We start from the raw sequence: 15,728 nt of genomic DNA, 5'->3' as shown, positions 1-15,728 counted from the left end.
ATCCTGATAACTTGGTCATTAGTCCTAAAAATTGGAGAATTATCATTAATATCCAGAATGTCTATCTCCAGACTGTGCAGCTCCAGGGGATCCTCAGCCACAGCCTCTAAATGCAGGACACAGCTCAGGCTGGATCCACACAGGCTCTCCCTATCAATCCTCTCGTATACGACTAGAGCTCCATTCTTCTGCTCTATAGAAAAGAATCTGCTGTTTCCTTCTGACCCCAAACTCAGTCTCCTTCTACTAATATCAGCCAGATTCACCCCCAGATCCTGAGCCACGTTCCCCACAACAGTCCCTGGATGAGACTCCTCAGCAACAGAATAACGGAGCTGCCCAGAGACCCAGCCCCAGCTACAAAGGAGAAGGGAGAAAGCTACTTGCCATTTCCAAGCCTTCACAAAGCTCTGATTGTCCATATCTTAAATCCTTCTTCTAAAATGTGTGGAGAATAATCATCATCCCATCAATCCAAGTGTGTGAGCAGCAAAAATATCAATCCTAGGCATGAGAAAATCCTGGTTTTCCTGCATTGAAATCATCCGCAGGGCTCTCATCGGAGCAGCAGCTCTTCTTTGTGTGAGAGACGATGGGAGGGTGAATCACTGAGCCAGGGGGAGGAGAGCGCTGAGCTGCTATGAGTAGGTCTAAACCAGTATAACAGCTTCATTGGATGACAAGACTGCCCTCTCCTGGTCAATTCTGAAAAGTACAGTTTGGAATCCTTGCCGAGTAAAACAAAAGTCCCTGATATTTCATGACATTTTCGTATTTCACATTTTTATGAATTCATTAAGAAAAGTAGCTGCTTTATAATATACTGACTATAAATGACCATGGTAACACAAGTAATACTTCAAAATGAAGCTAAATAACTTGTTTTATGATCATTTGTATTTAGATATTCCTATGTGTATACTAGATACAGATAGTGTCCAAATAAGCTGATGTGGTAGTGATACTAGAGGATTAGTGGGACCTCATATTAGGCTTCGAACTTTACTTTCAGTTTCCGAAGCCTTCGATTCACAGAAAATATCCATCATTTCTACATCGGATAGGGATAAGGCAAAATTCTAACTGCCCACCCATTCTAAGTGCTTTGCCAAATGCCCACCTCAAGCATATGATTTGGGAATGCAATAATATTGAATGGTTCTATAAGAATGCTCCAGATATAATTAACAGAATTTATAGTAGAGTAATGAACCCAGAGCCGAAAATATGCATATTGGGAGTCGGAGCAGATTTCTCTGAAGAGGATCCAGTGGCAATTGATATGGCCAGAATAGTGTATTTTGCAAATAAAACTATTTCTTCTTACTGGATATAATCTCCACCATCCACTGAATTTATTCATATAGTAAATGAGGTTGTACGTTTAGAAAAATAAATTTATAAAAAAAAAGAAATGTAATTAAAAAAATTGAGGTCCTTGGATCAACACCCCTAGTTTACCGTCGAGAGTCTTACTATTTTCTCTCCTCTATACTAGACTAACTTTCCCTTTCTGGGCTTGTAAAAAAAATGTGTAAATGAACATTTGCTTGACGGTAGATAACTTTTGTTTATTTGCATATATGGAAATGAAAACATATGGGTACAGAAGATACTTTTAAATCTTCCTATATAACAACAATTCCAGGACTTGGGTTTCCGAAGGGAGGGAAGGGAGGTTATTATCTTCTCTGTTTCTCTGTTTTTGTATGTGATTTATTTGGGGAGCTGTTCCCTGTAGTTGAACAATATTTAAAAAAAGAATCTGATGAAAGAAAAAAAAATAGTGTTCAAATTCACAGAAATTGAATATTTTATGAGCATCTCACCAGCGGATGAGAATATCAACTGATTCTGCCTAAAAACGTAAAAAAAAGAAAAACATTGAAAAGGGGACAAGACAATACCAAGGACATAAATCAGAAAGTATGATAGTTTAGGGCCAAAAATGTTGGAATGCAAGTTATATCGGTATATGTTGTGAAGAATGTGGTTAATATAGCGAAAGTTTCTCTACTTAGATGCATTGTCACCTCGGATTCCATGATAATGTTTTTGTAATATCTGCACTATTTAAAGTTGATTATGTATGCTGATAAACCATTTACTTCTGTAATGTAAGGTAAATAAGGGATCAACTTTTTTTGTTGATTTACTGCATGAAAGATGCTCAACAGGATTATAAAAATGGGATAATAGTGTCCGTACTTCTTTAAAATGCATGGCCATATAACCTGTGTTTTACAAACAGCTGTCAAGTAAGAACTTAAGTATAGATACTGCAAGAAAATATGGGCCCCAGGGTAGTAAAGGTCCTGGGCTCCATATCTTAGAAGCCACTTGCACCACTCCAGGCATTAGTCTGTTTTTTTCTCTTAGCTAAATCATATAAAACTTGCACAAAGTACAATAGAAAACAAAACAAAAATTTAGGCATCAGCACTAATTTTCTAAGTATATTGTACACTTTTGTTCTGGTTTTAGTCCCTTAGCACTAATCTTTCACACATTTTTTTTTCTTATATAGGCCAAAACATGAACTCTAATGAGTGCTATCTTTTTTTTGGCCATGTGTCATCAGGCTGCTCACAGTTTCCCCCATCAAATGTAGACAAGCTCGTGTTTTAGGTCTGAATAATCATCATTTTCTTGCCATCATCATGTTATATGAATTTACTGGACCTCACCATCTAAAAATAAAAACTATCTTTGTTGCTCTCACGTGGGTCTTTATGGCCATCACTGAAGCAAAGTATGTCATTATCTTCTATCCAGACCATTATAGCATTAAATATTATCCAAGAAGAAATATTATAACGTTTTAAAAATGTTTACTGGCCAGGCAAAATATGTCTTATCAATGGCAAACATACATGGGTAGAAGATGACAAAAGGAGACTAGCACACCTATTTAAGATACTGGTGAGAACCTAGTGGTGACAATTAGACATCTATTGCCTATCCTTGGAAACATGATAACTTAAACATAATGATAAGTAGACCATCTCAACCATAGTTGAGATGTTTATAACCAAATGGAAGGAACTTCATCACTGCCCGATGTATTGCCATATGCAGTTGTAGAAAAAGAGGGTTCATCTCCAGATTGACTTTAAATATTAAATTCCAATGTCCTTATTTGAAAATCCCATTCAAACATAGTAATGCAGTGCAGCAATTATTACCAATGTGTTTCAAACATAATAAAAAGCTTTTAAAGGGAACCTGTCACATTCATTTTCTATAAGAAACTGCCCCCTATGTCTTGCTAGTGATCCAATGTGCATCACTAACATGGTCTTCTCAAGCAAAACTTCCCACTTTTTATCTACCCCCCCACTTATTATCTTTAGTTGATTACATCACATACCTTTTCTTTCAGTTATAAGGGTCATGCTTTCTGTCCATCCAGTCATGGTCATCTTCAAATTATTCACATCCATCGCAGCCTGACTGATTGCCTAGACTGCCCCGATGTCACAGCAGTCGCCCAGTAAATTCCACTCTTACGCACTATCAGGTCTTCGTACATGCGCACTGAATCTGGGTGTACGTCCCCAGCTTCATTTCTTCTCTGCACATGCTCCGGAGTCAGTGGCTATGTGATGTTTGCGTTATGAGCGCACATGCTATGTGTGGCACTCTGTTCCCACAGCTCTGGAGCATGCGCAGATATGAAATGAAGCTGGGGACATGCAACATCTGTACCCATGCGGGGAGACCTGAGAGTGCACAAGCGCAAAATTTACTGTGTGACTGCCGTAACATCAGGGCAGTCCAGGCAATTAATCAGGCTGCAAATAATATGAAGAGGACCATGACTGACCATGACTGGAAGGATAGAAAGTGCCACCCCATGACTGAAAGATAAGGTATGTGATGCAATCACCCACCGAAGGACAAAAAGTGTTCTTTTTTTCAAATAGTAGGAAGTTTTGCTTGAGAAGATCTTGTTAGTGATGGACATTGCATCACAAGTAAGACATTAGGGGCAGTGTAATATCAAAAAAGGACATGACAGGGTCCCTTCAATCTAGAAAAGAAACCTACTGGGTACTGAATCACTTTTCCTTCCTACAGTTGCATAGGTGATAAATGTCTTTTTGTGGAATAACTCATTTAAGTATTCTTTTAGTCTTAATATAAACTAGAATGAGATAAACAATTCTAATACATAAGAAAAAGATTAGACATTGATACCACATACTGCAACTTCATCTTAAAGTTTTCTATGCAGAATTGCTAAACATCAAAGCTCAGCCACTGCCAGCTCTTAGCTGCACCAATGCAAGAAATAGAAGGGGACATTATTTACAAAAAGGTTTTACCTTCTTCATGAGCCCATATACTGTAGGTAATCAGATAAAAAAAATTGATTAACACATTATTGTTAGAACAACTGCCTATGAGAAATGGAGACCATATACTGTATACACAGTGTACATCCAACAAAGCCTATGTGCTATGCCTCAGAGGAGATCTCATTTATATGTATAAATACATGTGTGGTAGAAAAGACTGGCGAATGACTTATCCCTTCCAAAGGCCATACGGAGGACCAGGGGGCAGTCATTACGGGTGGAAGAAAGGCTATTCCGACATCTAAATAGGAAAGGGATCTTTCCAGATAGAGCAGTCAGTCTGCAGAATGCCGACCACAAGAGGTAGTAATGGCCGACAAAATAACAGCTTTTATAAAAGGGCTGGATGATTTCCTCAGTACACAAAACATTGTGGGTAATAGATAATTTAGTGACAAAATAAACAACTGGTGAAAAAGGTTGAACCTAGGGCTTTTTTCAACCTATGTAACTATGTAACATACACTACTAAAGGTACCTTCACACGAAGCGACGCTGCAGCGATAGCGACAACGATGCCGATCGCTGCAGCGTCGCTGTTTGATCGCTGGGGAGCTGTCACACAGACCGCTCTCCAGCGACCAACGGTGCCGAGGTCCCGGGTAACCAGGGTAAACATCGGGTTACTAAGTGCAGGGCCGCGCTTAGTAACCCGATGTTTACCCTGGTTACCAGCGTAAAAGTAAAAAAAACAAACAGTACATGCTCACCTGCGCGTCCCCCAGCGTCTGCTTCCTGACACTGACTGAGCTCCGGCCCTAACAGCACAGCGGTGACGTCACCACTGTGCTTTCACTTTCACTTTGCGGCCGGCGCTCAGTAAGTGTCAGGAAGCAGACGCTGGGGGACGCGCAGGTGAGTATGTACTGTTTGTTTTTTTTACTTTTACGCTGGTAACCAGGGTAAACATCGGGTTACTAAGCGTGGCCCTGCGCTTGGTAACCCGATGTTTACCCTGGTTACCAGTGTAAAACATCGCTGGTATCGTTGCTTTTGCTTTCAAACACAACGATACACGGCGATCGGACGACCAAATAAAGTTCTGGACTTTATTCAGCGACCAGCGACATCACAGCAGGATCCTGATCGCTGCTGCGTGTCAAACTAAACGATATCGCTAGCGAGGACGCTGCAACGTCACGGATCGCTAGCGATATCGTTACAAAGTCGTTTCGTGTGAAGGTACCTTAACATTATGTGCAAACAGATTATCACATGGTACCTTTTCTCTACGTACTGTATAATAACAAGAGAATATTATATTTAGTTGCCAGTGCATGTTGAGATCTACAGTATGGTACATGTGAGATGTCAAACATGCAACATAGGGAATTTGATTAGCAGAACATTCTCTTTGTATAACTATAAAATAGAAATCAAGTCATTAAAGGTGATAAACACTCATGTAAACATTATTATACATGGAACCAGCCACAAAATATCTGAAGAATAGCATGCAAGGTATCCGTGGGTATATTACCCAAGCATTTTCAGTAAACAGTATGGGATAGTAAAAAGGGAAGTACCCACATAAGTTTCAATATCTCACCTGGTTAGATTCACTTAACCAATTTGAGTTACAGGATGGATTTGTATGTTCAGCTATACCAGTTACAAGTTGACCATCTAGTGATCGAGTCAAAGAAAAATTAGGAATATCTGTAGTTGGAGGGAAACAAGCTGGATAACAAGACCCTGGAGCCTCAGGTGGAGCCATCCGCACCTCCATGTACTTCAGTGTCCCATCTGTGTTCAGGTAAAGGGTTGGTTTGTACTGATCCATGTAGGATGTAGAAAGGGATTTGTCAGAGAAGCAGAATCCACACCCAGAATCATAATTCTTTCTAAGGCACCGGACAAGTAATATAGAAAATGTGACCAGAAAAACTGCACTGATGGCCACAAGGGAGACGATAAGATACAAAGTCAGGTCTGGAGCAGATTTGGCATTTGTAAGAAAGTCTTGAGATTTAGGACTTTCCTGAGCCACAGAGTCTAATATATTCACAATGATGGTAGCTGTGGTGGTCATAGAAGGTTCTCCATGGTCGCTGACTGCAATCACAAGTCGATGCTCAATGTTATCCATCTCATGTAAACCTCGGAGAGTCCTGACCTCTCCTGTGTATTCAGAGATGTGGAATAAAGCAGGACTGGCAGACTGAGCAAGACTATAGAGGAGCCAGGCATTGTGCCCAGAATCCACATCCACGGCAGACACCTTGCTGACTAAATACCCGGCAACTGCAGAACTTGGGATGGTCTCCTGAGCAATGGTCTCCCCTGTGTTCTCTGGGTATAAGATAGTGGGAGGGTTGTCATTTGTATCCAGAATAAATATGAAGATGGAAACATTGGAGGATAATTTTGGAGATCCAGAATCTTCCACTCTCGCTGTGATCTGCAGAACCTGGAATTGTTCGTAGTCAAAAGACCTTTGTGCATAAATATTCCCGGTGTCGGAGTTAATGTAGACGAATGAAGAGATGGGGGAACCATGGATGTGGCTCTCAGCGATGGAGTAAATGAGGTTTGCATTGGCTCCTTCATCTGCATCTATGGCAGACACCGTACATAACAGTCTGCCGGCCTCATTGTTTTCTGGTGTGAAGGCATTGTACACATTGTGCAGAAATGCTGGAGGATTATCATTCACATCAGAGATATTAAGGCTGACTGTAATCTGGCTGCTGAGAGACGGAGACCCCAGATCTGATGCCGTCAGTATAATGGTATTTTGTGAGAGCTTCTCCCTGTCCAGATGTCCACTAGTGACCAGAGCGTAACGCTGTGACATGGGCTGGATTTTAAAAGGTAAATTTTGTGACACATCAAGTCTAATTTCACCATTTTTACCAGAATCTTTATCTCTCACTGTGAATAATCCAACCACAGTTCCTATGGCAGTGTTCTCAGGAACTGCCGTAATTTTCGATATAAAATTAATTTCTGGAGTGTTATCATTGACATCTTCTATTTCCACCTGAACAACACAACGCCCCTCTAATTTTGGAGAACCTTTGTCTATTGCTCTGACAGATAATTCAAACAGCTTTGATTCCTCAAAATCTACAGCCCCTTTAATAAATATTTCTCCCGTCTGTGGGATTAAATCGAATATCTGTTTGGCCGAATTTAAAGTATGATGATCAAATGAATATAATATTTCTCCGTTTGGTCCCTCATCTAAATCTGTAGCATTCAGTCTTGTAACAATTGTTTTTAAGGGAATATTTTCGAATAATTGTATCTTATAATGTGACTGATCAAACACTGGAGGATTATCATTGATGTCTAAAACACGAACAGTTATCAGCGTAGATCCTGATCTGGCTGGATCTCCTCCATCTATAGCAGTGAGAATAAGCTTATGTTCTGCTTTCTCTTCTCTATCAAGATTTTTTTCCAGCACCAATTCAGCAATGAGGGTCCCATCCTTACGATTTGTAACAGACAATGAAAAATATGGATTTGGAATTAATGTATACCGAGTGACACCATTAAGCCCAACATCTAAATCCTCTGCAATCTCTAAAGGAAAATGCACACCAGGAGTTGTTAATAGCTCAGTAATATTCACTACTTGATCTTTGCTGGAAAATGTGGGTGAATTATCATTAATATCCAGAATGTCTATCTCCAAACTGTGCAGCTCCAGAGGATCCTCAGCCACAGCCTCTAAATGCAGGACACAGCTTAGGCTGGATCCACACAGGCTCTCCCTATCAATCCGCTCATATACCACCAGAGCTCCATTCTTCTGCTCTATAGAAAAGAATCTGCTGTTTCCTTCTGACCCCAAACTCAGTCTCCTTCTGCTAATATCAGCCAGATTCACCCCCAGATCCTGAGCCACGTTCCCCACAACAGTCCCTGGATGAGACTCCTCAGCAACAGAATAACGCAGCTGCCCAGAGACCCAGCCCCAGCTACAAAGGAGAAGGGAGAAAGCTACTTGCCATTTCCAAGCCTTCACAAAGCTCTGATTGTCCATATCTTAAATCCTTCTTCTAAAATGTGTAGAGAATAATCATCATCCCATCAATCCAAGTGTGTGAGCAACAAAAATATAAATCCTAGGCACGGAAAAATCCTGGTTTTCCTGCATTGAAATCATCCGCAGGGCTCTCATCGGAGCAGCAGCTCTTCTTTGTGTGAGAGACGATGGGAGGGTGAATCACTGAGCCAGGGGGAGGAGAGCGCAGAACTGACATGACTAGGTCTAGATCAGTATAGAATGTTGACTGGATGACAAGACTGCCCTCTCCTGGCCAATACTGATAAATACAGTTTGTAATAATTGCCTTGTAAAACGAATTGTTGATATTTTATATGCTTTTCTTCTATTTTGTGATTTTAGCAATTATTTTATAAAAGTGTGTACTTCATTACCTGCAGCAGCTAACAAAGTAAAACAATAAAATACATAAAAAGGAAGTGATAATTCTTTAAAACTAAAACATACACCTTCCATATAAAATGGTTACTCATATTATATTTCTATTTGTATATTAGTTATAAAGAGTGCTCAGATTTGAGGAAACTGACTATTTAGTAAAAAGGTCATGAGTGGAAGAGAATATCCACTGATTGAGCCTATAATCTTGGAAAGTGATTAAAAAGAGCTCGATTTGGAATGGAAATATTAAAGATCGAGTTATAAACAAGAAACGTGACTTCCATTTTAGGAACTCAACCACCCCTCCCACCAGAAATAAACAAAAACTGACACCAAACAATATTGGTTGGTAAGTTCACTATTTGGATTAGTAATGCTTGGTAAGCAACCTGGAAAGTATTAGATATATGAAACATTTTCCATTAATTACACATTGTCAGATCCCCTTCCATAATAATGTTTTGTCATACTGTATAATCAACTAGGGTGCACACAGGTATACTGATTTCTATACCACATGCTAAATATGGAATCTACATTACTGTAATCGAAATGGGTCATCACGTGCAAAAGGACACTTAATATTTTAGAAGTATGAGGACTTTTACAATGTAGTCAGGTAAGAACTAAGGCAAATATTCCTGAGAAGCCTCAAAGAGTCGTGGCCCTCAGACAGGAAGGGTCATGAGCCCAAAACCTAAGGTTTTATTCCAACTTCAAGCAACAGTGTTTTTTATCCTTGATGTAAAGTGAAAGGTTAATCAAGCACCAATTAAATGTTACAAATTTGCTTTCATTTTTAAAAACAGAAATTGCATTCATGCATTGAATGTTATTATAAAATTAGTTTACTCCTATATTATCATCCCCTCTGACGAGTGTTTTCTGTTAGGGTACCGTCACACAGTGAAATTTCCATCGCTGCGACGGCACGATCCGTGACGTCGCAGCGTCGTATGAATATCGCTCCAGCGTCGTAGACTGCGGTCACACTTTGCAATCACGGCGCTGGAGCGATGCCGAAGTCCCCGGGTAACCAGGGTAAACATTGGGTTACTAAGCGCAGGGCCGCGCTTAGTAACCCGATGTTTACCCTGGTTACCAGCGTTAACGTGAAAAAAACAAACAGTACATACTCACATTCCGGTGTCTGTCCCCGGCGTTCTGCTTCTCTCCACTGTGTAAGCGCCATAGCCGGAAAGCAGAGCGGTGACGTCACCGCGTCACCGCTGTGCTCGTTTTCCGGCCGGCAGGCGCTCACACAGTGCAGAGAAGCTGAGACGCCGGAGGACTGACACCGGAATGTAAGTATGTACTGTTTGTTTTTTTACGTTTACGCTTGTAACCAGGGTAAATATCGGGTTACTAAGCGCGGCCCTGCGCTTAGTTACCCGATGTTTACCCTGGTTACCAGCGAACGCATCGCTGGATCGCTGTCACACACAACGATCCAGCGATGTCAGCGGGTGATCAAGCGACGAAAGAAAGTTCCAAACGATCTGCTACGACGTACGATTCTCAGCAGGGTCCCTGATCGCTGCTGCATGTCAGACACTGCGATATCGTAACGATATCGCTAGAACGTCACGAATCGTACCGTCATAGCGATGGAAATTTCACTGTGTGACGGTACCCTTAGACTGATGTAGAATTAATTAATTAGTAAGTAAATTAAGCCGAAAGAGTGCCATAATTTTCTTCCTCATAGCTAAATAATATAAACTTCAGCAGACAACAATGTAAAACAATCAAAAGTATCAGACACAATGAAAAATATCTAGATTATCAGCCATCCAAATCCCGGAATTACTCCATCTCTACCTTAGCACCCATTCCAGTTAATTCACATTCCACCCCAGTAATGTACATTGTTGATGACTTTACCTCACACAGTTACCTTCTTCGATAGGCGCTGCTCTTAAACTTTAATAAGTATTACATTTACTAGAGATTATGGGCCTATTTTATCCATGTGACCTCTGGTGCTGACCGAGTTTGTTCACCGAAGCATTGCCTACAAGTGTAAGTCCTTTGCGACTGAATAATTATAGTTTCTGGTGAATGATTTTGCTAGGCTTCACATATCAAAACAGTGTAAAAGAAAATCCCCAATTTTTCCCAACAGCAACCAGTCAGAGCCCAGCTTTCATTTTTTTTTTTACAATTGTGGTAAAATGCAAACTGTTCTCTGATTGGTTTCTATGGGCAACAAAGATAGTTTTTCTTTTACTCAGGTTTGATTAATTTGCCCTTCTGCATAGGACATATTAGCTTTATATACAGGTATATCATAAACACAAAAATGTACATGCAATTTATTGATTGCTATTAGAGTTTATGTAAATCGATTTACATGTCCCGTTCTATTGGCCTATACAGTGATCTATGTACCACTGTATGAGAGAGGGGGCACTGCCTCATACCTGATGTCGTTAGCAGCTCTTCGATTTAGTATCCGGCCTGGTGTAACATCATTCCTGCGGTGTACTCTGCTTCCCAATGGAATGGGACGGGCAAATACATTCTCACCAACATTAGTTCAATGAAATGCTCTTAGGTGGCTCTGTACATTATATCAATTGCTATGTTCTATATGGACACTAACTATAAAAAAATTGATAAAATTAGCATGAATTCTGGGGGTCCTAAATTTGCCATCCGAGGCAAAAAGACATGTGTCTCCTATGCTGAAAGCTGTGGAAAAATACTTTCACGATTTCCGTTGTTTTACCAAAATTACATACAAAGTTCTCTTATCTTCAAAGACTGATAAATAAGAAGAAAATTAAAGCATTTGTATCAAATATTGCCATGTCTTTCAATTAGCTTCATATGAAAAATAGCTAAACATTGATGCTTAGAAATCACTACAAGCTCTGAGGTAAACAAGACAAGAAATGAGACGAGAAACCTTTTATAAAAAGGTATCACAGTTATTATTCGCAACATTCCCATATGGGAAATGAAGATTGTTAGACAAGTCACCTTTTTGTATGTCTTTATACTCCATTCTGTATGGTTTGAGCTAATTATGCATTTTCACTCATGTAGAAATTTTCTTAGCATGACATCTAGATGGTTATCTTTCTTCACATAACACACTGTAGGCTATCTTGTAATAAATTGGTGAAATTTATGGTTATATTCACAATTACAATAAATAATTGAACACACTCTTATTAGACAGTGATATATTCAGTTGATGTCTTTGCATTTGCACATTCTAAAATTAATTGTGTGATTTTGGTGCTATATAACGTAAGCTTGCGCAACTCAACAAAGTTTGGAGAGCCCATTAACTTACACCTAACTCCTATGTGTGAGATTTGTTCTCTCCAGTTGCAATCTCTCCCTATTTCCAAGGTAGTAACTGCTATAATACAAGGAAGACTATACTGAGAAGATGATATATACTGTATCGGAGTCCCTCAATTCCAACATGATAACTTTATGTAGACATAAATTGTCACATGCTGCCTCATATCTATCCATACCACAATTAGTATTATATTTACTTGTTTGTACTTGCAGAGATTTATGGTACGGGTGAGATGTAAATGATAAAATGATAAGCAGATCATAAGACTATTGAACAATCATGAAAATTTTATGGAATTATGGAGCCAAATACTTGAACACTCTATCAAAACTTAATGGGTGCAGTAAATTAGTGTATCAGATCAGAATAAAAACTAAGGAAAAAAGATAAAAGGTTCAGAATCTCACCTGGTTAGTTTCATTTAAACAATTTGAGTTGGTGGAAAGAATTGTATGTTCAGCTATACCAGTTATAAGTTGATCATCTAGTGATCGAGTCAAAGTAAAATCTGGAATATCTGCAGGAGGGAAACAAGCCGGATAACAAGACCCTGGAGCCTCTGGTGGAGCCATCCGCACCTCCATGTACTTCAGTGTCCCATCTGTGTTCAGGTAAAGGGTTGGTTTGTACTGATCCATGTAGGATGTAGAAAGGGATTTGTCAGAGAAGCAGAATCCACACCCAGAATCATAATTCTTTCTAAGGCACCGGACAAGTAATATAGAAAATGTGACCAGAAAAACTGCACTAATGGCCACAAGGGAGACGATAAGATACAGAGTCAGGTCTGGAGCAGATTTGGCATTTGTAAGAAAGTCTTGAGATTTAGGACTTTCCTGGGCCACAGAGTCTAATACATTCACAATGATGATAGCTGTGGTGGTCAAAGAAGGTTCTCCATGGTCACTGACTCTAATCACAAGTCGCTGCTCTGTGTTATCCATCTCATGTAAACCTCGGAGAGTCCTGACTTCTCCTGTGTATTCAGAGATGTGGAATAAAACAGGACTGGCAGACTGCATAAGACTATAGAGGAGCCAGGCATTGTGCCCAGAATCCACATCCACGGCAGACACCTTGCTGACTAAATACCCAGCAGCTGCAGATCTTGGGATGGTCTCCTGAGCAATGGTCTCCCCTGTGTTCTCTGGGTATAAGATAGTGGGAGGGTTGTCATTTGTATCCAGAATAAATATGAAAACAGAAACATTGGAGGATAAATTTGGAGATCCAGAATCTTCCACTTTCGCTGTGATCTCCAGAACCTGGAATTGTTCATAGTCAAAAGATCTTTGTGCATAAATATTCCCGCTGTCGGAGTTAATGTAGACGAATGAAGAGATGGGAGAACCATGGATTTGGCTCTCAGCGATGGAGTAAATGAGGTTTGCATTAGTTCCCTCATCCGGATCTACAGCAGATACCGAACATAACAGTCTGCCGGCCTCATTGTTTTCTGGTATGAAGGCATTGTACACATTGTGCAGAAATGCTGGAGGATTATCATTCACATCAGATATATTAAGGCTGATTGTAATCTGGCTGCTGAGAGACGGAGACCCCAGATCTGATGCCGTCAGTATAATGGTGTATTGTGAGAGCTTCTCCCTGTCCAGATGTCCACTAGTGACCAGAGCGTAACGCTGTGACATGGGCTGGATTTTGAAAGGTAAATTTGGTGACACTTCCAGTCTAGTTTCACCATTTTTATCAGAATCCTTATCTTTGACTGTGATGAATCCAACCACAGTTCCTATGGGGGCATTCTCAGGAACCTCATTAGTCTTGGAGGTCAAAATAATTTCAGGGGTGTTATCATTTACATCTTTTACCTCAATCTGGATAACACAATACCCCTCTAATCTAGGTGAACCCTTGTCTATTGCTTTTACATACAATTCATAAAAATCTGAATTTTCAAAATCCAATGTATCTGCAGTTATTATTTCATTAGTCTTTGAGTTTATTTGAAATATCCTTTTTGCAGATTCCAAAGTATGGTGATCAAAGGAATATAAAATGTCGCCATTTGCACCTTCATCTAGATCTGTAGCATTTAATTGTATGATAACTGAGTTTAATGGAATATTTTCAAAAACGCTGATCCTATAACTGGACTGATGAAATACAGGAGCATTGTCATTAATGTCTAATACGTTCACAGTTATCTGTGTGGACCCTGATTTAGGAGGATCTCCCCCATCTACAGCAGTGAGAACAAGCTCATGTTCAGCCTTTTCCTCCCTATCAAGGCTCTTTTCTAACACAAGCTCAGTAATGAGGGTCCCATCCTTACGATGCTTTGTAAGCAGAGAAAAATATGGATTGGGCTTTAATTTATATTGATTTATACCATTTTTACCCACATCTAAATCTGTTGCTGTTCCTAATTGAAACCTTACTCCAGGAATAGATTCTGTAATATTTATAATTGTATTAATACTAGAAAATATTGGTGAATTATCATTAATATCCAGAATGTCTATCTCCAGACTGTGCAGCTCCAGAGGATCCTCAGCCACAGCCTCTAAATGCAGGACACAGCTCAGGCTGGATCCACACAGGCTCTCCCTATCAATCCTCTCATATACGACCAGAGCTCCATTCTTCTGCTCTATAGAAAAGAATCTGCTGTTTCCTTCTGACCCCAAACTCAGTCTCCTTCTACTAATATCATCCAGATTCACCCCCAGATCCTGAGCCACGTTCCCCACAACAGTCCCTGGATGAGACTCCTCAGCAACAGAATAACGCAGCTGCCCAGAGACCCAGCCCCAGCTACAAAGGAGAAGGGAGAAAGCTACTTGCCATTTCCAAGCCTTCACAAAGCTCTGATTGTCCATATCTTAAATCCTTCTTCTAAAATGTGTAGAGAATAATCATCATCCCATCAATCCAAGTGTGTGAGCAGCAAAAATATAAATCCTAGGCACGGGAAAATCCTGGTTTTCCTGCATTGAAATCATCCGCAGGGCTCTCATCGGAGCAGCAGCTCTTCTTTGTGTGAGAGACGATGGGAGGGTGAATCACTGAGCCAGGGGGAGGAGAGCGCACACGAGCACCTAAACTGCATTAGCTCTAATATTCGGATGACGTGTCTGCCCTCTCCTGGCAACTTTTAAAATCTACAGCTATTGTGAGTTATTTTTCTTTCACCACAAAAGACTTTAAATCTTATTGCATAAACGTATGTAGTCTCTAAAATGAATATCCGTAACAATGTATTTCCAGTTTTTTCAGTAACACCAAAGAAAAATGTTTCATTAAAATATAATAATGGGATTGTCTGGTATTAAACAGAAGTAGTGGTGGCAAAGTAAGTAAGAGACATCTCTCCTTGTCTCTTAAAGGAGACTATAGACCTAGCTTGTGTACCACTGTAGATCCCTCTTTGCTAGCTGTAAAAGTCTCTTTTATTAGAAATGATTGATTATTTTGAAATACAAATTTGGCAGCTTTGCCAAATTTGTGCTTAAAATTTGATTTGCAGATTATAAACTTTCCTCAAAATGCAGATAGTCTATTTGTCCTGAAAAGATTTGTATAACATTATAATAGATTTGACAGGATTTTCCCCCTTTTTCTATTGCTTAACTGTGAGCCGTGACATCCTTTTACTAAACAGATTTATCCCAAAATGGTTACTGCC

General features: G+C 39.9%; 1 protein-coding gene across 47 annotated transcripts in view; it reads right to left on the bottom strand.

The window, feature by feature from the left end:
- LOC143776637 (protocadherin gamma-C5-like) overlaps positions 1-15,728 on the bottom strand; it is a 671,321-nt gene that overhangs the window by 82,567 nt on the left and 573,026 nt on the right. Inside the window, exon 1 of one of the 47 annotated variants that reach the window (XM_077266237.1) lies at positions 12,487-15,101. The exons of the other annotated variants lie outside the window; for them this stretch is intronic. Coding sequence (XP_077122352.1) covers positions 12,487-14,922 — 2,436 coding nt within the window. The 5' untranslated portion in view covers positions 14,923-15,101. Of the gene's footprint in view, positions 1-12,486; positions 15,102-15,728 lie in introns of those variants that run through there. 47 annotated transcript variants of the gene reach the window in all.

The sequence above is a fragment of the Ranitomeya variabilis genome, chromosome 5 (assembly GCF_051348905.1).
Source record: "Ranitomeya variabilis isolate aRanVar5 chromosome 5, aRanVar5.hap1, whole genome shotgun sequence".
In the NCBI taxonomy this organism is placed as follows: Eukaryota; Metazoa; Chordata; class Amphibia; order Anura; family Dendrobatidae; genus Ranitomeya; species Ranitomeya variabilis.
The sequence above is the reverse complement of the archived record's forward strand: the minus strand, read 5'-3'. Positions and strand labels throughout refer to the sequence as shown.